This window comes from Trachurus japonicus, unplaced genomic scaffold, assembly GCF_045865225.1.
Source record: "Trachurus japonicus isolate A0001 unplaced genomic scaffold, Traja_1.0 AP030054.1".
Lineage (NCBI taxonomy): Eukaryota > Metazoa > Chordata > Actinopteri > Carangiformes > Carangidae > Trachurus > Trachurus japonicus.
The window spans coordinates 835-22,212 of NW_028220187.1; the positions used below are offsets into that span (position 1 = coordinate 835).

Here is a 21,378-nt window from a genome sequence, read left to right on the forward strand (position 1 = left end):
AATTTTCATGCCGGTACCACCACAACAACTTCATATATACATGTGCCGTCAAAACAGTGGAATTTATGCAAATTTATGCAAATTTGCTCATGTTAACAAAGAATTTCAAAAAACTTGTAATATATTTTTGGTTTGTCTTAATGTAAGTAATCAGCTCAGTAATTTTCATGGAGATATCTAAAGGTTAAAAATTTTACCCTATACACGTGAAATTTTTTTTTTATATGCATATAAATGGGATATGTTTGGGTGTTTTTCGAAACTTTCCCCTAATGGGATTCTTCGGGGCTTTTTTTCCCTCACTCAGGACATGCTGAGGATACAAAATCAGTTGAGTTTGCTTCTGTTGCAATTTGTTTAACGTTGACCCCTTTTTTGGCCTAAAATTACTGGACTAAAAGTTTCTGCTGTCTCTGCTTTTGTTTTCTCCTCCAGTCTTTCAGGTTCACAGCAACCAGTCCATCCATGGTTGTTGTGGCCCCTGGTTTGTCTGTGAGTGGGTTGTTAGAGTTCACCCCAGAAGAGGAGGAGGTGGTCAGAGACTGCCTGCTGGTCAATATAGATGATCTGGAGAGCTTTGAAGTCCCATTACGGGGGTAAGCAGCAGGCCACACATACTGTATCATGACATACATTCAAGATACTTACAGCCAAAGATATAGAGTGAAGTGAGCCATGTTTGTTTTTCATAAATACACTTGTTCTGTATCTTCTCCTCTAGGTTTCCCAGGGCCTGTTCTCTGCTGATGAACCCACTACTAGACTTTGGTTGTATTGCTGCCAACAGTCAGATAATTTGCAAACAGCACCCTATAACTAATCGAGGATCAGCACCAGGTAAATCAGGCATATCTTCCCACACCTAGAAATACTTTTTTTTGATCATATGAACTCAGATTACCACCAAATTAAGACGTATGCTTCTCCTGACACTCAGTGAGAATTGAAGGAGGAGATGCCTAGATGAGTGTGTGTGTGTATGTGTGTGTGTGTGTGTGTGTGTGTGTGTGTGTGTGTCTCTGTCTCTGTGTGTGTGTTTGTGTTTATTAAAGGTATGTTCCAGGTGCATTACGCGGGCGACCCCTCAGTCAGACTGTCTCCCTGCAGTGGAGTCATTGCAGCCGGCGCCACCCAGTGGCTGAAAGTTGAACTGTGCACAGACAGACCCAGGCTGATCGATGAGATGGCTCAGTAAAACAACATTAAAACGTTTTTTTATTGAAATTCATAACATTTTCTCATGGAAAAATAATATAATTGAATCATATGAATGTGTTAAGATAGAGCAGACATAAATATTGACAATAGAAACTTTACAATCAGTAGGAAATTGATGATTTTAAATAACAGCTGTTGACTCTGTCGTAGGGTAAATCTCCAGAATCGTTTTGCTGTAGCTCTCAGTATCAGGGCTGAGGTGGTGGACCAGCAGCTGGAGGTTTATGACATGCAGGTACTTGAGTGGTAATCCATTGATTCTTTGAAATGATTGTTGTTATTTCCTTTACCATCCAAGTGGACTTCAAGTATAAATTCTTGTGAGCATCTTGTGTCATTTCATGTCATGATGTCATACAGGGCGCTCCACTCTCCTGTCTGTGGTTTGGTCCTGTTTACTTCGGGACGTCCCGTGTTGAGCATGTGGTTCTGAGAAACGCTGCTCCCGAGGCCTGTGACTGGGTCTGCCTGCTCCAGGAAGCTGCTGCCGGGACTGAAGTGGTGAGTGAGTGTTTGCTGTTAAACCTCTGCACAGCTGTTGTGCAGATAAACATGTTTGTAAATGAAGAAACTGGTTACTTAGGTCGATATTAAGGGAACGTTTGTCACATATGAGTTAAAATATGAAGGTTGCTGATGAGTATGGGGGTGAAACAAGGCTTTTCTGTGCAGGGAACAGATCTCCACAAGAGCACCGACGCCGCCCTGCTGGAGGGAATGCAGCGCTGCAGCCGGCCGAGTCAGGAAGTGTCTGAGCTCTTAGCGTGCTTCCCTCAGCAGGGCCGTCTGGGCCCGTATGAGGAAACCACTGTGGCTGTGCGCTTCAGCCCCGTCTGCAAGAGGTATGTGTAAATGTGAAGGTGGTAATGTTGCATTTACATATAACAACATAAACATAAACAGCACCATAAGAAATACCACACATACCAACTAGTTAATGGTAAAAAATGAAAAAGGCAACTCCCCGTCGGGGAATCGAACCCCGGTCTCCCGCGTGACAGGCGGGGATACTCACCACTATACTAACGAGGAAGCTGTGAGAGGCGAGGGGGTATTCTCCCCTTTTGTATAAACCACTGCCGGGCCATTGTGCGTTTTTCTTTTTTCTTTTCAGTGCTGCAACAAAGAAGAGACGTGAGTCCTCAGCCGGGCGGCAGGACTATTGTCTGTTCCTGCTGTTTGAGTCGGTGGGGGGCAGACACGGCTTCACTCACCACAATGGTACTCACACACACACATACACACACACACACACACATTCATGTTGTCCAGATAAGCTCAGAGGGCTGTTGGTGAATCTAACTTTATGAACTGACTAAATAATTCCACTAAAACCACTAAATCTATTTCAATTTAGTGGTTTCACAACAAAAGTATATATCTTTTTTTATAACTATACTTAAAACCATTGTAGATGGATGAAATATTTATTAATGATCATTGTTTTGTGGTTACAACATTTGACATTTTCAGTCCTACTTTTGTGAAAAATAGTTCAAATGACATTAAAACTAGGGATGTCCCGATCACATTTTTTTGCCCCCGAGTCCGAGTCCGAGTCATTTGATTTTGAGTATCTGCCGATACCGAGTCCCGATCCGATACTTTGGCAATGCAGTAAAGTTTTTAATGTAGATCAACTGTATCATCCCACTATTTTTCTGTTCTTTGTGCTCTACTAGGGATGTAACAATATCACAATCTCACAATAATACTCTAGCTCAATAACAAGCCCATGACATTTATTGCAGTATTGTAAGACATGCCATGATATCAAACTCTCAATGTATATTAGCACAGTAGCTCCACAGTATAATATTAATGCCGTTATCCATAAGTCAACAACAAGAACATTTGGTCAAAAATAAAATAGCTTATCATGTCTTTCTCAATCACCAGCCTCTCTCCCCTGATCCCACCCTCTCCTGCCTGTCTGCCACCCCCCCCCCCCCCCCCCTCCTCCTCCCTCACCTCGCTCCTTCTCCCTCCCTCACTCACTCCGCTCCTTCTCCCTCCCTCCCTCCCTCCCTCCCTCACCCAGCTCACCTCGCTCCTTCTCCCTCCCTCCCTCCCTCACCCAGCTCACCTCGCTCCTTCTCCCTCTCTAACTTTAAATAAATACCTGGTTCTGTATCTGCCATCACGCAACACAACGGTAGTTTTTTTTTCAACAGTATGAGAAGTTTAACAATGTCCGCGACATCTGCGCGGTCGGTCCGTGTGTCGGTCTCACGTGCGTTACGTCGGACTCGCTCTCAGTAGAAGCTGCAGTGACTGTTGTTGCTGCAGGTGTGTGTAGCGCTCAAACATCAACAACAAGCTGCTTGGAAGTCAGCAGTGAAACAACGCAGCCACACACACACAAACAAACAGTGAGCTGACACGGTGACACGATCGTCTCTCACACTCTCGCAAGCGCCGTCGTTTCATATCGTTACTTGTCCACGACGACGCAGCCACACACACACACCGTGGAGCTGTGCGCCACAGACCATGCACAAAACACAAGCGCGCTGCACCAAATGCGCGTCGCTTTGGGTAATGAGCGCACATGACGAACGTCTACAGTAAAAGTAATACATCTGAACGCCCCCCATGCGGCCCGTCTTCGCTTTAGACAGATAGGAAAACTCTGACATGTAGATATGTAATATATCCGATTCCTGATCGGGATGTAACGTCCGATTCCGATCGAGTCTGAAACCACGTGATCGACCCCGATTTCCGATCACGTGATCGGATCGGGACATCCCTAATTAAAACCAACATGTATGAATACAAAACGTATGTGACGTAACACATCTCATGCTTTTAAAACAGTCTTTTCAAGAAATTTCCTCAATTGGAAAATAATCCCTAAAAATATTTTTAAGTTTAAGTTTTGTTTGCACAGCTGTAGAATCAACAAAATAAAAATGAAATGAAATAAAAAAAATAAATAGAACATGTGTGGATGAGGTAGAAACCCACTCTGGGCTTATCTTTAAACCTCACCTATTAAAAGTAATTACACAAATAACAAAAAAACAAAAAAAACAAAAATTTAATTTTAAAAAAGCACTACTTCTTTCGGTTTGATTGACTTTTGCCATAATCGTACAGTTGTTTCCAGCTGTTTTATAAAGCTGGGAACAAGTGGAATTAGCACACACTTTATATATTTGTATAAAATCTTTTATTCTGTGTGTGTTTGCAGGTAGCAGCAGTGTGGAGCTGGCGGTAGCCGGCTCTGGGCTGCCGGTGTCTCTGCTAGCGAGTCCTCAAAGATTTGATTTCCTGACCTGTGTGACGGGACAGCGTGTGGATCTGCTGTGTGTGCTGCAGAACCTCTGTCCTCAGCTTCCTGTCAACTTTCACTTCCGCAAGGTGGCACATTTCTCCACCAGGCCCTCCGCAGGCACCATCGCTCCCGGGCAAAGCCAGGTAAGAAGAGTTGTGTCAGTTGTGTAGTTTTTCTCGACAACAGAGGAGTGAAGCGTTGTCTCTGTTGCTCTCCCCAGGATGTAGTTTTTTCTTTCACTGCGCGGCAGCAGGGGAGCTTCCGTGTGCGCCAGAGGCTCGACGTCGTGGGTCGTGTTGTTTGTTTGGATGCAACTGAACTGGAGCTGCGCAGCTTCCACACCATCACACTGCACCTGTCTGCTGTGGCCCTCAGTCAGACCACACACACTGTGCCCAAACTTAATTCTGGTGAATATTGAAGAAGCAACACTTATGAAATCAAATCAGTGTTTTAATCTGTCATACTGTGTAGGGATTTGGGGAAACACCTATAAAACTAACTTCCAACCTATTTACATCATGCAAAAAAGGGCCATAAGGATAGTAAATCATGCAGGATACAACCACCACACCAATAATCTGTTTATCAAATGGAGAGTATTAAAGTTTGTTGACATAGTAAAAATTAAAACTGCACAGATAATATACAAAGCCAAGAAAAATGTACTCCCTAATAATATTCAAAAAATGTTCAAGGAAAGAGAGGGGAGATATGAGCTAAGACGGAAACTTAACTTAAAACAACCAAGAATAAATACTACATTAAAAAGCATGTGTATCTCAAACAATGCAAAAACATAACACAATTTAAAAATAGATTAAAACATAGTATGATAGAAAGCTATAAACAGGATTGAACAATTGGGTGTTGATTGCAACTGTAATACTGTTTAAAGCAGATAACAGCGGCACGGCCGTTTCGGCTAATGCTGTGTTCAAGGCAGGCTTTTGAAACCGTAAGTTACAGCTTCAAGTCACAACTACGACTTGGTAGCGTTCCAGGTAACCCGTAGCTCGTGTTTTTACCGTCCTGTTGTCTGTGAAAGTTCCCTATAACGGCCACTCGTAACTTCCGACCCGTGAACTCGTACCAGATCGAACTGGTATGACTTCACAGGAAGGAAAAACACAAAGTACGAGTTTCCTTGAACGCACCATGAGTTAGCAGCCCCCGCCCTTGTCAGGCATCAATTGGTCCTCGTGCTACGTCACCACATTCACGCGCATCCCTTGGCTGCACACACAGCCCTTCATGCCGTTCTCTCCCCTCATTGGATAACACTTGTATCCCACAAGGAAAATTTTCTCCTCGGGTTACAGCAGAGCAGAGTGACGGAGAGACTCGTGTTTAGGCTGAAACACTTCATGTAAGTGATTGCTGACGGAAAATAGGACTATTTAGGACTTATATTAACAAAAACATTCCACTGATATCTGCTTTAATTATTTATTTATTGTATTTTTTGGCTACATTTGTTAATTATTGGATACTTGTTTCTTTCTATGACTCTGAAACCATGAAGAGCTCTAATGGATTTAATGGAATATTAAATTAAAGGGTAGGCATTTATAAGCTAGATAACTTCAGCTTTAGTCTGCACCTTTTCGATCTATTTATGAACTAGTTGAACTAATGATGGTTTTATGGAAGGTTGACTGACTGACTGTGATTGATGCTCAACTGTAAACAATTTTGTGTTAAAGATCGAATAAAAAAACTACTACTACTACGTTCCTGCAGGCCTCACTCCAGCAGTGACCAATCCAACCGGGTGTCAGCCTCATGTTCGGACCAGTGAGCTGGCGCGATGCCACGCGATGGCCCGCGCCGCCGTCGTCAGCAGCAACAAGACAAGACTCCACATCCACCGCAGGGAGAAGAGTCAGGAAAGGGAGGGCGAGGAGTTCCTGGCCTTCCCTAACGACCGAGCAGCCAGCATCAGGCCAGCCTCTTCACGCAGGCAGTACAGGTAACACAGAGCATCACAAAGTTCAGTTTGTTAATTGGAATTATTTATCACATCATGACACCAGCTGCCAGAGCTCAGTTTGACTTTTTCAGACCCCACCAAGGATTTCTTTCCCAATCCTAGTGAGAAAACTATGGACATTGAGTTGATGAGTGTTTCGAGTATTTTGGACCTGTTGTCTTCTCTGGTAAAGGACAGATAGATAGTGACAGAGAACTGTTGTAGGTGTGGTTTAAAAACAAAAACAACATGTTTTTGCGTTGTTCTATGATACAATTGTCTTAATTTCTGAGCATGTAAGATATTATGTCATAGATAAGTTGGAGCCATAGACTGCACATCTTTAAATCAGACTTCTGGGAGAGAGAATGAGAGAGAGGAATAAACATAGAAACAAACCTGTAAAATGTACAAAATAAGCTACAACTGTCTGAAAAGACTTCTCCAAAGCATGAATGGGACGGAGGATGTGTTGGCGTGATGTCCGTCAGACTGTAGCAGCTGAAAATGTCCTGGAAAATGATTTCAAGAAAAGAGTGGGAACCCTGTTGAATATTCTTTTAAAACAACATTTCCTAATCCCCCTCCAACACTCAATTTGGAAAGTTGTTGGTGGATGTCTCTCTCTGCCTCAGGACCATCTTCACCGGTATCCCACGCTACATCTACGAGGACACCTGCTACGCTCTGAGTGAAAACGAGAAGGAGCAGAGGGAGCGGAATCGACAGAGTTACAAAGACTTCATCCAACAGCTCAGACAAACACGGCTGTCGAGCATCAAGGAGAGGTAGGTTTTCATCTCAACTGCTGAGTAAGAGGGTTACGAGCATCTAATTAAAACACGTGTATCTCTGCATGTGCTTCAAAACAGGAGACAGCGAGACCAGACGGAGCATGAAGTGGACATCGGGATTGTTCCAGCTCAGGGACTCGTTCCGCCTCAGCTCCACATCGAGAGCAAGAAGAGCTCAGAAACAAAGTCAGACTACAGCGCCCCTTCCCCGGGAATGAAACGCTGCTCCCTTGACAACAGGACATCCATCACCCGGCAGGTCGACAGTCAGTTATTAACAAATTCCACAGCGCAGGATGTCAAAGGTCTTTTTTCAATGGTCTGTCTCCTGCATTCACACTGCTGTAGGTTTCAGAGGTGATGAATGCTGTTCCCTCCAGCAGCCAGCAGGTGGCAGACTGCAGCCGGACACTGACTCCTCAGGAGCTCTACCAAGTCGTCATAGGTGGTCCAATCACTCTTCATAATAAAACCTAGTGTTTTTGTGTAATTTAATTGTGAATAATAATCAGTTTAATCTTCTCGTTTCTCCTCGTTAGGGCCAGTGTTTGTGGACTTTGGCGAGGTGTGTGTGCAGTCGAGGTGTGTTCAGAAGCTGGAGCTGACCAACCACCTGTCAGTGTGTGTGTGGGTGCAGCTGGACGTGGACTGCCCCGAGATGCAGGGCTCCTCGCCGCTCTCCCACGTCTTACCGCCCGACTCCCACAGCACCTTACCTCTGACGTTTCAGAGCAGCAAGCTGGGTCGCTTCTACAGGTCGGAGGAGGCAGTTCATTATTTTATTATCCAAAACATAATAACAGTTTAAATGCAGTCTTTACATCTCTTGTAGGGGTGTGCCAAAAAATCGATTCACATAAGAATCACAATTCTCATTTACTGTAATACGATTCAGAATCGATATAAAATGTCCCAAAATCGATTTAAAAAAATTAAATAAATGAAACAAATCTGCTGCTGTCTGCCTCCATTTCCTTAGAATTTAAAAGGCAGCATGTTTAACTGCACTATTTTTAACTATTAATTTTTTTACATAAGCAGTATGTGATATTGCTTTTATACAACAGTTTCAACAATTCCATCTAAGCATGGATAAATGTTTAAAACTCAATAAATGTGAAAAAGACACTTTAGTCATTCTGTCTTGCAAAGCAGACTGGAGTAGATCATGAGGATCCTTTGCACACCGACAGACTGAAGCAGAAATCATTCGGAATCAAATCGTTTTGAATCGAAAATCGATTTTGAATCGAATCGTAGCCCCAAAAATCAGAATCGAATCGAATCGTGAGACAGTGAAAGATTCCCAGCCCTAATTTCTTGTTCCCCAGACCTGTGTCCTACTCTGTGAACCAGCAGCACCGCGGTCAGATCCTGGTCCAGGCCCAGGTCGTCCCTTTGGCTCTGGAGCTGTCCACCACGCTGCTGCTGCTCCACCCCACCCCCAACCTCCTCGCCCAGTCCGGGTACAGAAGTGCAGTCACCCTTCGAAACCGGTATAACCGCGCTGCAGAGTTCACATGGAGACCCGTCGTCACGGAAAACGGCATCCTGTTCTCTATTCGTCCGGCTACAGGTGCCACACACATCCACTTCTCTTTAAATGGATAGTTCAACATTTTGACAAATTGGCCCATTGCCATAAGCGCGTTATTGTGCAGTGATACATCTCGTATGTTCCTTCCTCTGCAGGTGTGGTGGAGCCGTACAGGGAGTTGGACTGCGAGGTGGTGTGGCATCCGTCTTTCTCTTCTCCTGCAGAAGGAGATTTCGACTTCTGTGTCCACGAGGGAAACACACCACGTCTGCACTGTGTTGCTAAGGTCTGTCCCGTGCACAACAACTTCATATGATCTCTGCTTACTATTTGCTTACTATTTTAAACATCCATAGAATTTTCTTTTTCATTATGCACACAAAGAGATTTGTTCCTTAACGGAGAAGAGGATAAACTCTTCAACAGCTACGTATCTGTGCTTTACATTGTCTACCTTGTGTATTATCATCTTTTTATTATTTCCTAGTATTTATTATGTCTTGTTTGATTGAATGCACTTTTACTGAGGGTTATTTTAATCTTGTTGCACTTTGTGAAATGAAAAAATAAGAATCTTGAGTTTTCTTATTTTGTGCTGTCTGCTTTGTTTTACTTACTTTCATTAAACGAGTGGTTAAACATAACGCAGAGCCATGATGTAATATTATTATCACGTTTCTGTCCCTCTGGCAGCCTGGATCCACCCGTGTCCAACTGGCAGAGAAGCAGCTGCTGTTTGGACCCGTTCCTCTCAACATGCCGTCTGTCAGAAACGCTGTTTTACACAACACTGGACAGAACCATGCGTACTACCAGGTCAACACACACACACAGCTGGTTTTGATAGTTGTGAGCATCAAACAAACTAAATACCCAGTTTCTCCATCTGCGTGTGTGTGTGTGTGTGTGTGACAGGTGCTGGATGTGTGTCCTCTGCCAGGTCTGGTGCTGAGTCCATCGGAGGGTGTGGTGCCTAGTGGAGGGCAGACTGTGATTAAGATCCACCTCAGCCCCGACTCTGTCATCAAGTTTGACACCAGAGTAAAGGTACGACAGTGTGTGTGTGTGTGTGTGTGTGAGAGAGGGAGATGAGCTGACATTAACTGTGTGTGTGTGTGTGTGTGTGTGTTCCAGATCGCTCTGAGGGACATGGCGTCCATTGAGCTCAGAGTGGGCGGCTCGGTGGAGCCTCCAGATATAGACATCAGTGTGGTGAGTTTCTGTTTTACCACTTTTTTCCCAGAAAATTCTCTACAATATTTCCAAAAATTCACGGCACTGGCCCTAATTTGAACGTGCATTGACTAAAAAAGTAACATTCTTCAGTCTCGATACAAATATTTGTGTATTTCTGGTGTGTACTTCTGGTCCGTGGTCTAATTTGTGTCAATTTCTGGTCCTTGATGTAAAAAAAAGTTTGATGACAGTGTGTCACTTTTTGATGACAATGTGTACACACATATATCATCTTATTAACTCAACTCAAACTAAAATTAAAACATTAAGAATCATGTTTATTTTTTCTCCAAACTGAGAGAAATGACTTTTGCAAACGCCACGTATTTGTTGTTCAATACATAAAAATATTGGAAATTAGTTTCTGGTCTTCTTGGCTTGTGAAAGAACTCAACACTTTTTAGTTTTAAGTTTCATGCTGCAATAAAAAATGTCACCTCTTTGGGTCCTGTTTCAGTCCAATTTCCAGTTCCACGGCGTCTACGCTGGCTCTCGGCGGGAGATACCGTTTACTCTGACCAACCGCTCGTCAGCTGCAGCCCAGGTCACCTTCGACCTGTCACAGTATGCAGACTTCTCTCTGCAGCAGCTCCCACAGCCAGCAGCACGTACGCATTCATTCACACACACAAATGGCTTTGCACATACTGTATCATTGCATTGCTTTTCTTGACTTTTTTTTTTCTCCAAGCAGAGAAGGAGCCGGGTGTGAGTGTCATGGAGGTGCAGGCCGGTCAGACAGTGGACTGCTCTCTTATCTTCACTCCCACCCAGGTGAGATGTTGATCAGACATCTTCCAAGAGCAGCTATTCTTGTTTATTTTTTATTTTACTTTACAAAACTGCTGCTGTCTCTTCTTTAGAATTATTGTCCTCCTTTTTATTTTGCAAACAATATGACAGGCTTCTCGCTCTCATGTTAAAGGGACAACGAGGAGTTTCTATTTGGTTATTTAAAAGTCTCACGTTAATGTGGATGTATCTACGTTACCCACACTTGTTAATGGGCCCATTTTCGATAAATATATCGTTTTGTCTCTATCGTTATTTTGTTATTATTAGTGGTGGCGGATTTCTTTACTTTCGGTTTCGTGGCGAGTCATGAGAATAACGCAGCCGAATCGCCATTCATAGTCGGAACTACGATGGTATGTGATCGTCTTTGAACCTCTGACTTTAATTCTTGATGAATGAAAACATGAGTCTGTCTTGCGCCGGTCAAAGAATTTCACGGTGCGCGGAGGCTCATTAATGTAGTGTGAAAACGCTTCGCTTTTCCAAAACTCCTCGTTGTCCCTTTAAACAAAGGTTTTTCATGAATTGAATTGAATTGAATTGAATTGAATTGTTAGGAGATGAAAACAATCAAGCGCTGTACAAGTGTGTGTTAAGTCATATAAAAGTTTATATTCTGGGTATAAAACCTGCTTGTTATCTTCCTTAACAGCGCTGACAACCAGTCTGTCTTATGCAAAATGTTTCTTATCTTGTACCCTTTAAGATGTTTGTATCAAAATGCGTATAAAGTACTTGAAGGACAGTCAGTGTGATGTCATCCTGCAGGGAGCCACTTATGACTTTGACCTGCCGCTGACGGTCAACGGTGTGAGATGGCCCACCGCTGCATCGTCTCCGTCTCTTCTCCCCCCTCTGTCCTCCTCCTCCTCCTCCACGCTGTCGGCCTCCAGCTGGAAGCACATGGTGAAACCGCTCTCCATCTCCGCCTCCATGGTGACGCAAATGTCACGGCACGTACAGGCCACAGGTGAGTGATGATACGACACCTGTGTTTTTAAATTTAGCTTTTCTGCTGGAATGAAAATGTGATATTCACATGTCACTAAGTCTCTGCAGCTAAATGGGACGTTTTTGTTTCTCTTCTTGTTTTGAATTTTTTTTAGTGCTGTGCGCTCCATTGGAAATGTCTCCCACTAGTCTACAGTTTGATGTGAACCCTTTGGCACCACATTTAGATGTCTACACCAAGGTATCATCAACTTTTCCTTTTTTTCCTGTCCTCTCATTTTCATTTCTATCTTTTTCTATCAATGACACATTTTTATCCTCTGTGTTGCTGTTATTTTCTCATTGTGTCTTCCTACCTAGACCGTGGAACTGAGAACAGGGTGTGGAGAGAGTTTGTGTTGGCGTGGTCTGACCAGGCAGCTCTTACACTGGAGGGTAGAGGACAGAGGAGAGGGAGAGATCTGTACGGTGACGCCGTCATGTGGCCGTCTGGGACCCGGCCAGTCCGTCTGCTTAGCGGTCAGCATCAGACCTGAGGCTCTCACAGCAGGTGGGAGATGATCACACACACACACACACACACACCGATTAAGATGGACACACTTATAAACACACACTCTGCTATAAAGTTGGACTAGGGATGTCACGATTATAGATTTTCTTGGCACGATTATTGTCAGATAGATAGATAGGTAGATAGATAGAGATAGATAGAACTTTATTGATCCCGAAGGAAATTCTTCTGCCCGGATGCTCCAAAGGGGAATGTGCAAGGGAGATAAATAGGATACAAAGGGGAAGTATATGATAAAATGTATCCTACAATGTCTAAAACAATAGAATATACGCTACAAGTATTTAACCTAGACATAGATTAAATACTGTGCTACTTAATTTAAGTGCAATACATAATTTAAAATGATATAATACTAGTGCAAAATGCCAAGGGGCCAAAACATAATTTAAGAAATGAGGTGTGTTGTTGTGCTTAAACGTAATTTATGTTCCCCTCTTAGCTAAGGGAGAGGAGTTATATAATAAGTTATAAATAATCACGATTATCATGATTATTATATTAAATAATTTTACAATTATAATCATTGTAATTGCATTACTAATTATATAGACAAAATATTCAAAGTATCTATTAATATAAGACCAATTATTAATCCTCCAGATGTTTCTCTGTGTGTCTCCTCCCTCTCCTCCCTCCCTCCCAGCGTCTGGCCGAGTCGTCAGGCTGCCCCTCCCTCTGCACCTGGAGGATGAGGGTGGGGAGGGGGAACATCTGCCCTACCGAGAGCTGCTCGTCACGGTTACTGTCCAGCTTCCCAGTATCACCGTCCGCCCCCCTCTGCTTTGTCTCACCCCGGTACCGCTGAGAAGAAATGTAACGGCCACACTCACCCTGCTGGCTGCAGGATACACCAGGTCAGTTTACAGAAGGAGGGTGGATTGTTGTATTTACATTTTCCCAGTTTATGGCAATCCCTCCATCTCTTTCCTGATGGATATAAACTCTATATATATATGTATACTTACTTTCTTTGCGTCTCTCTTTCTGTGTCTGCAGTGGAACCAGGGTGTCAGCTGAAGTGGATGAGGTGGAACTGGAAGATGGGACAAAGATGCAGCCTGTTGCCATCAGCTTTCCTGGTGGTAGCTTCATCCCAGCCCAAAACCAGGACCAGGTAGAGTCCCTGCACTCAGACCAGTTTACATTGTTATTTAAAAAGCTACAAGAATATGGAAAGCTGTTTTAATCATAATCAAATAAATGAATAAATGCATAAATCAATAAATATAGCCATGAAATGAGTCCCGAAACAAATAAATCGGATAATAAATAGATAAATATGTATAAAATAAATTAAATGAAATATAAATACATAGATTAATATATATATATATATTTTTTGCATGACAGTTGTTTTACTCTGAAAGGGTCAGATAACCCCGCCCCCTCATTTCAATATTGCAGCTTGAAATAAAAAGAGCAGCGAAATACATATGACATTATGAAATAAAAGTATCAGGAAATAAATAAATGAGGCGTTAGGAAATAAAAGTCTCCTGAAAAAATTGTCCACACAGACACATCCAGTCAACAGCTACAGCCAGGAGGACAACGTGACCTCTCTGACCTGCACTGTGACCTTCTGTTCTGCCACGCCTCTGTCCGTCTGTACAACTATCACTTTCACTGACCACTTGCACAACAGGTAACATCTTGTTGTATTTTAATTTAACATTTGAAGTTGAGTCAGTTTTCCAGCTTGTTTTCCTCTCTGACTCCCGCCAGGTTCAAGGTGAAGTTGTGTGCTGTTGCTGACAACTCTCTGCTGACGGTCTGGCCGTACCTGGCTCTGCACCGCTCTGAGCAGCAGATCGTTCTCAAGACTGGTATCGTGTTACAACCTCAAACACACATCCTTAAACCTAAAGTATCTACAGTGTTTGATGTGGGAGACTTACCGTACTGTGTGTCATTTAGGAGGCACAGCGGTGGAGGCGATCCTTCAACGCTGTCACACACCGAGTCCTGCTTCCTGCACCGCGTCGACATCCACATCCTCCACCACATTCGACCACATCAGCTCAACGAACCAGAACTCGTTATCAGGTCAGAAAGTTAAACATGTGCCTCATTTCTTTGCACGTGTTATTGTTGCTTGAGTGCATCTACGTCTGCTCTCTTTTCCAGGAAGTTACGGTGTGAGCGGTGAGACCAGCAGGGACGATGATGGCGAGGTCTCTCCAGACAGACGGACCCTGGCCAGTTTAGGCATCCCAGAATTTCCTGCTGCCACCTCAGACGAAGGGCTGTATCGGCAGAGTGTCGTCGTGGCTGTGGAGAGGTGGTTCAGTCTGTTCGGCTGGCCGAGCGGACCGCGTCCCGTCTCTGTCCCTCACACACTTCGGAGGTAAACTCAGCTCAGGGAGTGACCCACTAAATGACAGCACACGCAAACCGCAGTATTTAAATGGGGGTTTACTTTTAACACACCTGAAAAACTGCTTCAGTTCGCTGGAATGACCCCGATGCGAGGAAATGCAGAGATATAAGAGCTTTTGCCCGGGCAGGTATTAAATAAATAAAAGAAAAAAAGCAGTGCCAGACAATACTTGCCTTTCAAACGTACTAAATAAAGACGCAAAAACTTCCACCGCAATCTGTTTCAGGTTTGGTAAATCACATTGCGTGCGCTAAATAAATCTATTTGCATCTACGCGCTAAATGCATTGCGTATGCTTTTTTGCCTGTTTGAGAGACGCAATCCTCAGTGCACCCGGTTAGTAGATCAGCTAGCACATTTTTTTGCGGGTGACATCAAGTTTGCACACGTTTTTATACAAGCAATCAGGCCCTTTGTTTTTTTTACCGTCCTCTCCATCCGTTCTCCTCTCAAACAGAGTTGTGTGCAGAATTCAAACGAATCCGTCCGGTGGTCGAACCTACCGTGTGAGTCAGAACAAGGATCACAGGTGAGTCTGAGGAGAAAACTCAATCTTATTTCACAGATTTCTCCCCTGATGCAGCTGACTGCATCATCATATTACCATGTGTAGGTCTGTAGTGGACATGCTTCATCACCTGAGCGGCTCACTGATCCCTGGCATCCCTCGCTGTCAGACCTTCTCCACCGATAAAGACCAGCAAACTCGTCAGCTACTGCAGCAGAATGAAGCGATGCTGGCTTTTCTCCGGTAGGCTTCATACACACACACACACACACACACATTACTACATTACTGTGTCTGTATGTGTCAGAGTGTCACTCCTCTTTCTGTGTGTTGTAACGATGTGTTCAGGGCGCAGGGAGCCGCTCTGCACCACATCAGACCAGAGTATTTACTGGACGTGCAGGAGTTCAAACACTGGTGTTCCCAACAGGTACAAACACTCACACAACCATCCAGCTACAATCAGGTCGATGCCGACACGCAAAAAACATACGTTGGTACCTGCTTTTGAATGAGAACAGGGCTGCAACTAACAATTATTTTCATTATTGATTAATCTGATTAGTTATTTGGTCAATAAAATGTTAAGAAATGTTAAAAATATCAATCAGTGTTTCTCAAACCACCAGATGACGTCCTCAAATGTCTTGTTTTGTCCACAAACCAAAGAGAGACTCAGTTTATTGTCATAAAGGAACAAAGAAACCAGAAATATTCACATTTAAGAAGCTGAAATCAGAGAATTTTGACTTTTTTTTCTTGAAAAAAACCACTTAAACTAGTTATTAGATTATCAAAATAGTTGACGATTCATTTAATAATCGATTATTGTGCACATTAATTGATTAATTGTTGCAGCTTGTTGACGACTACATGACTTTCTGTTTGTGTTGAGCCAGATTCACCATTTTAACTCTGTTTTTACTTCATGTTTCTGCTGCTCTTTAAATTCTGTGCAGTGTGAGAAGTTGCTGAAACTACTGGGTCTCATTCATGAAACGTGAGCAGCACGGATTTGTGTGTAAACCCTGAGCAGCGCAAATTTACGTGGATTTCCGCATTCATCAATCTTTTAGTAGTGCTGATTTTTTCGTAGCTACTCACAAAATCTACACCTGCTCCTGACTGTGTGTAGCGCTTGTGTAAATGTAGGAATGCAAATAAATACTGCTTGTCACTGTTGAAAATTACAATTTTAATCCATATTACTCTCTCTCATGTTCAAAATACGCCGACGCCTTTGAAACACGTAATTTGAACATGACAAACAATTAGAAATATTTGGAGAGAGAGACGTTTAAGGGATCGGACACGCACAAACACGTCAAGGCTCTATCTAATGATGATGATAATCTGATATAAAACCGGAAAAAACTTTTTTGTGTTGCTACAGTACAGGCTCGGTGGACGCACACTTCACCCTGCGCAGCAGCGCAGTCGGCACCGGTTTGGATGGAGCTGTGACAGACGGCTGGTGCTTCTGTAACAATATAACCTGCCTATATAACTTCATGTGTTGATACAACCATGCTCCTCTACAGCTGAGGCTGTGAAGAGCCTCCTCCTCCCGTCGCTGCTGTAGCTCTGTAGTTGTGTGTATTTTTTTTATTTTTATGTTTCATATCGAACTATTCTGGCTTTACTTCTTAAACGGTTCTTTAATCAACCAAGGATAGGCCTACTTAATTCACTAAATCTGTTACTTCCCTCCACGCCTTTGACCTGTCCCAGTCACACCACTACTAACAGAAGAGAATTAAATATTTTTTCTGGACTCCACTTCACCCAAAATGACTTCGATCCGTGATCTCTCTTTTTTCTCTCTCTCCCTCTTTCCTCGTTTGCGTCATGGCCGCAGGTGAGCAGGATGCACCTACCTCCTAATATGGTGGTCAGGATCTCCTTATATGGCTATTCATGTATGGAGATCTATGCTAATTGCTGATCACCGGGGGCGTGTTGTTAGGTTACGATGGGTTGGCATTCATGAAGTTACACACGTGTTTACGATCAAAACTGAGTTTCCCGCACCGTTCATGAATCCGGAGTAGAGTTTTAGTAGAGTGAGCTTTTATGTGCAAATCTACACACAGATTTACTCACGTTTCATGAATGAGACCCAGTGAAGCTTAAATACAAGAAAGTTTGATGTGAAATTGTTTTTTTTAATAAAGTAGCCTAATGAATTTAGAGGCACATGGGATCTACTGTTTTTAAAGCTTCTTGTGTCACATGTGTTTGTGTCTCTCAGTCAAATGATGGAGGGAGTCGGGACTACAGTGGTGCTGAGTACGAGTCTCTGAGCCAACGATCGTGGACCGATGTGCTACTGCAAATATACAAGGTGAGACACAGACAGGTAGCAGGCAAACATCTCTGACAAATCTCTGTCTCGTTGAATATCAGTATTGATTATTCCTCTGCACGTTCCCAGGTGTTGGTCTTGGTTCGCGTGTCTGTGAGCTGCCTGAACCAGGAAGTAGACGAAGCCCTCCCGAACACCTCGCGGCCCCTGGTCAGCAACGTCTACTCGGCCTGCGAGCTTCGGCTGCTCTCGTGGCTCAACAAGCACTACGAGGACAAGAGGACAACTACCTGGGGTACAGGGAACCTTTTTTCTCCTCTTGGCTCGTCGCTGCTCCTCCTTTACATTCGATTGTATCGTTTAAAATCATTTTAACACATGTTGCTGCTGCAGGTTTGAGGAGGTTAGATTGTTTTCCTTCAGTGTCTGTCAGTGTCTTCCTGTGCACTGAGAGGTTTTTTCTGCTTGGTCATGGTTTGCAGGTGACGTCCCATCAGCCCGCTGGATCGTCAACTTTGACCTTGACATGACGGACGGACTGGTGCTAGCTGCTCTGCTCGCCGCCTACTGTCCTTACCTGGTCAGTATCTGTCAGGGATGCAAACAGCGCGCCGAAAAGCGAAACTCGCTTTTTTCATGACCAATTAGGTGACTTGTGTGAATCGTTCAGATCCGAAGAGTTTTTGTTTTGAGGGGGGGTCTCAGCGTCTCAGCTGGGGTCAGTAAAATGTTTTTCTAACAGGCTGACAGTGACAATCACGTGAGGCGAACTCATTCATGGTCTCTGATTATACTGATAACAGCCGACCTCCAATGTAGACGCGCGACATGCACGCACGTTACCCAAAGCGGCGATGCCGTTTTTTCCCCCCGTGCACGTCCGTGGAGCTGTGCGCCGCGGACGTGCACGGTTCCCTACGTTGCTGTGTCAGGCAGGTGTTTCCACGGAGCTCTGCCCCGTTTCAGAGGTGAAGGAAGCCCTGAGTGGAAAGACGTCGCCTCCGCGATGTAGAATGTGTTCAATTCAAAAAGTGAAACTAACACATTATATAGGCCTATATGTCCATTACACACTGAATGGGATGTTAAATCCCATGTCTTTATTTCTTCAGTTTATTTTAATAGTAATAATTATGACTAACATTCAGTGAAGACCTAAAAATCAGTATCTCCAAAATTGAAATATTGCAATGGTTTTTATTTTTTTAAAGCATTTTTAATATAGAAATGATGGCCTTCTGAAAACTGTCCATCTATATGCACTCAATACTTGGTTGGGGTTGAACTACTGGAAATTGACTTTTCTGTGATATTGTTAATGGTGAGCCCCCCCCAGACAATTCCTCTCTCTTTTGGTCCTGACCCGTTTGCATCCCTGATCTGTGTGTGTGTGTCTGATGGTTAATGTCCAAAACCCAAACTTTGAGTTTTGATAAGCCAAGTATTTTTTTTTTTTTAAGTATATTTTTTGGCTTTTCATGCCTTTATTCGATAGGACAGTTGAGAGTGTGACAGGAAATGGGAGGCAGAGATGGGGGGAATGACATGCAGAATAGGGCCGTCCGACGCGGGACACAAACCGGGGCCACCTGCAGCGAGGACTATAGCCTCAACACATGGGGCGGGTGCTCTACCAACTGAGCTAAACACTGCCCCGATAAGCCAAGTATTGTTCAAAGTCTGAATATTACACAGTTAACCCAGTTGTTTCTTAGATCAGCAGCCACTTGTGGAGGATGTACACGGCCGCCAGCAGCCTGGAGCAGATCCTCCACAACAACATCATACTGGTCCAGTCCTTAAATCTGCTCTCTCTCAACATAGATATACAGGTAAACATTTTTATTTTAGATATTACTTAGTAAAGTTGAGTTTGTGTAAAAAAGAATATTCACATTGGTCAAATCAGATATTGTATGGACTTTGCATCTCCAAGCACAACTGAATCATTATTATTGAGTTATATTATGCCAGAGATTATGCACCACTTCCTGTGTGTGCGTGTGTGTGTATGTGTGTGTGCGCTTGCTCAGCCCACAGACTTGTCAGATCCTAATCCAGTGCAGATGTTGATGCTGTGTGTGCATCTGTATGAGCGGCTGCTTCAGTACCTGCCACAGGAAACCATCACTCTGTCAGGAGGCCTGCACGCTTCCATCACCAAGCTGGTAACACCCCCACTGCAGACCGATTCGATTGTAGAATTGTTTTCTGACTGATCTCTGTGTATTTTACTTCTGTATTAAACTTTGTGTGTGCGTGTGTGTGTACAGGTGCGACTGAAAAACCCATCTTCTAAGGCTGTCAAATATCAGGCCTTACTTTTAGGAGAGCAGGCCCATCTCTTCTCCCTCCCTGGTGGATCTACCGTCACCGTTCCTCCAAGGTGCATTACATAACACTGAAGCGTACTCTCAGGTACAGAAGAGCAGTAGGGCCAACAATTTTTTTTAAAGATTCTGAGATAAAAACTCAGAATTTCTAAGAAAAAATGTCAGAAATTCTGAGTTTTTATCTCCATTGTTGGCTCTAATGCTCTTCTGTACTCTCAGGTATCACTGTGCCATTCTTACACTTCATTTAAGTATTTCTATTGCTACTTTACACTCAGCTGTAGCTCATTAAGATGCACTATTTTCCATCCATAGCTTCATTTTCAGAATTGTTCAGCAATGTTAGATTCTTCTGATGAATTGGGAGGTTGCACAGTAAAAAAAAAAATAGTTTCTGTCATTCTGGTTTCTCATTGAAGAGAAGTTGAATAACCAGAGCTCTTATTGGCTGTGGTGGTTTTGTTCACAGAGCGAGCGCTGAGCTGAGCGTCCAGCACAGCTGCTCCTTCCTGCAGCCAAAGGAAGCCTTCCTGCTGCTCATCTCCAGCTCTTCCTTTGGGCTGTGTGGCGTCCCTCCTCTTGTCTTCAATCTAAAGACCTGCGTCAGTCACATCACACCCACCGTGAGTATTATAATGAACTGAATGCGCTCTCACTACAATACAGTGTGTGCACGATATAACAATGAAAGACTGTGTCTCCATTAGAAGACAGTGAAGTGCAGGTGTCCGTGCTACCAGCAGAGAGTGATCCAAATACCAGTAACTAACCCTTTCAACAAGGAAGCTCAGTTCAGGTAGGTGTTTGGACGTTAAGGTGAAAGCTTAAAGGGATAGTTCAACATTTTGGCAAATTGGCCCATTGTCATAATCGCTATAGTCATAGCAGTAGGTTCGTTACCTTTAATTGTCAGTGCAAGCTATTTTTAGAATGGCGGAGCAGAGCCGTGAGCTGCTCGGAGCTACGCTACGGAGGCTCATGGGATTTCTTGGTTTTCCTCATCAAACTCATCAAATACACAATCCAAAAACTCCAAAACGCTGTCGTGGACAAGTTGTGACCTGCACATTCACCACTAGAGGTAAGATCTTAAGGGGGCGCTAGCGAGCAGGCGATGGAGTAGGCAGCACAAGCAACATGCTCTGCTGAATTTCGGTTAAAAGTTATTTTTTAGGCACCTTATACCAACAGAAAACTACGACACATCGTTCTGAGTTCATTCTTTTTCTGTTTATCATTTTTATTGTGACGCCGCAGCGCGAATGGCCTACAATTTGCGAAAATTTGAGTTCACCAGAGGAGCTAACGCAACTGGGCCCAAAGCCTCAAGCCCGAGTGATTCACCACCCAGGTGTAACACACCTGAGCCTGAAGACCAAATGGATGTCGCGGACCTGAAAGCAGAAATCCTCACAGAGTTGAAAATGGACATAGCTATGCTGCTCAGGTCGGAACTCAAGACCGCTCTGGCCGAAGATTTTGAAAACATCAA

At 43.6% G+C, this 21,378-nt stretch overlaps 1 protein-coding gene and 1 non-coding gene across 2 annotated transcripts; one reads left to right on the plus strand and one right to left on the minus strand.

Annotated features, from left to right (window-relative positions):
- Positions 1-435: 435 nt before the first annotated feature.
- On the plus strand, positions 436-20,686 carry LOC146960734 (cilia- and flagella-associated protein 47-like; the record flags this gene model as incomplete). Its single annotated transcript, XM_085772105.1, has 41 exons — positions 436-596; positions 722-837; positions 1,053-1,191; positions 1,369-1,453; positions 1,579-1,719; positions 1,891-2,060; positions 2,333-2,439; positions 4,415-4,641; positions 4,719-4,908; positions 6,242-6,470; positions 7,106-7,258; positions 7,346-7,562; positions 7,613-7,709; positions 7,804-8,020; positions 8,596-8,840; positions 8,957-9,087; positions 9,495-9,617; positions 9,717-9,848; positions 9,936-10,013; positions 10,495-10,645; positions 10,729-10,811; positions 11,601-11,802; positions 11,939-12,024; positions 12,144-12,333; positions 13,004-13,214; positions 13,357-13,476; positions 13,874-14,005; positions 14,086-14,186; positions 14,278-14,406; positions 14,488-14,707; positions 15,198-15,269; positions 15,354-15,491; positions 15,597-15,678; positions 17,500-17,592; positions 17,683-17,848; positions 18,036-18,133; positions 19,269-19,385; positions 19,587-19,721; positions 19,827-19,939; positions 20,356-20,509; positions 20,594-20,686. Coding segments are annotated over 41 exons (5,844 nt in total), but the record flags the coding sequence as incomplete, so codon positions are not given.
- On the minus strand, positions 2,179-2,250 carry trnad-guc (transfer RNA aspartic acid (anticodon GUC)). The gene has a single exon. It is a non-coding gene; the product is annotated as a tRNA-Asp (tRNA).
- Positions 20,687-21,378: the final 692 nt, after the last annotated feature.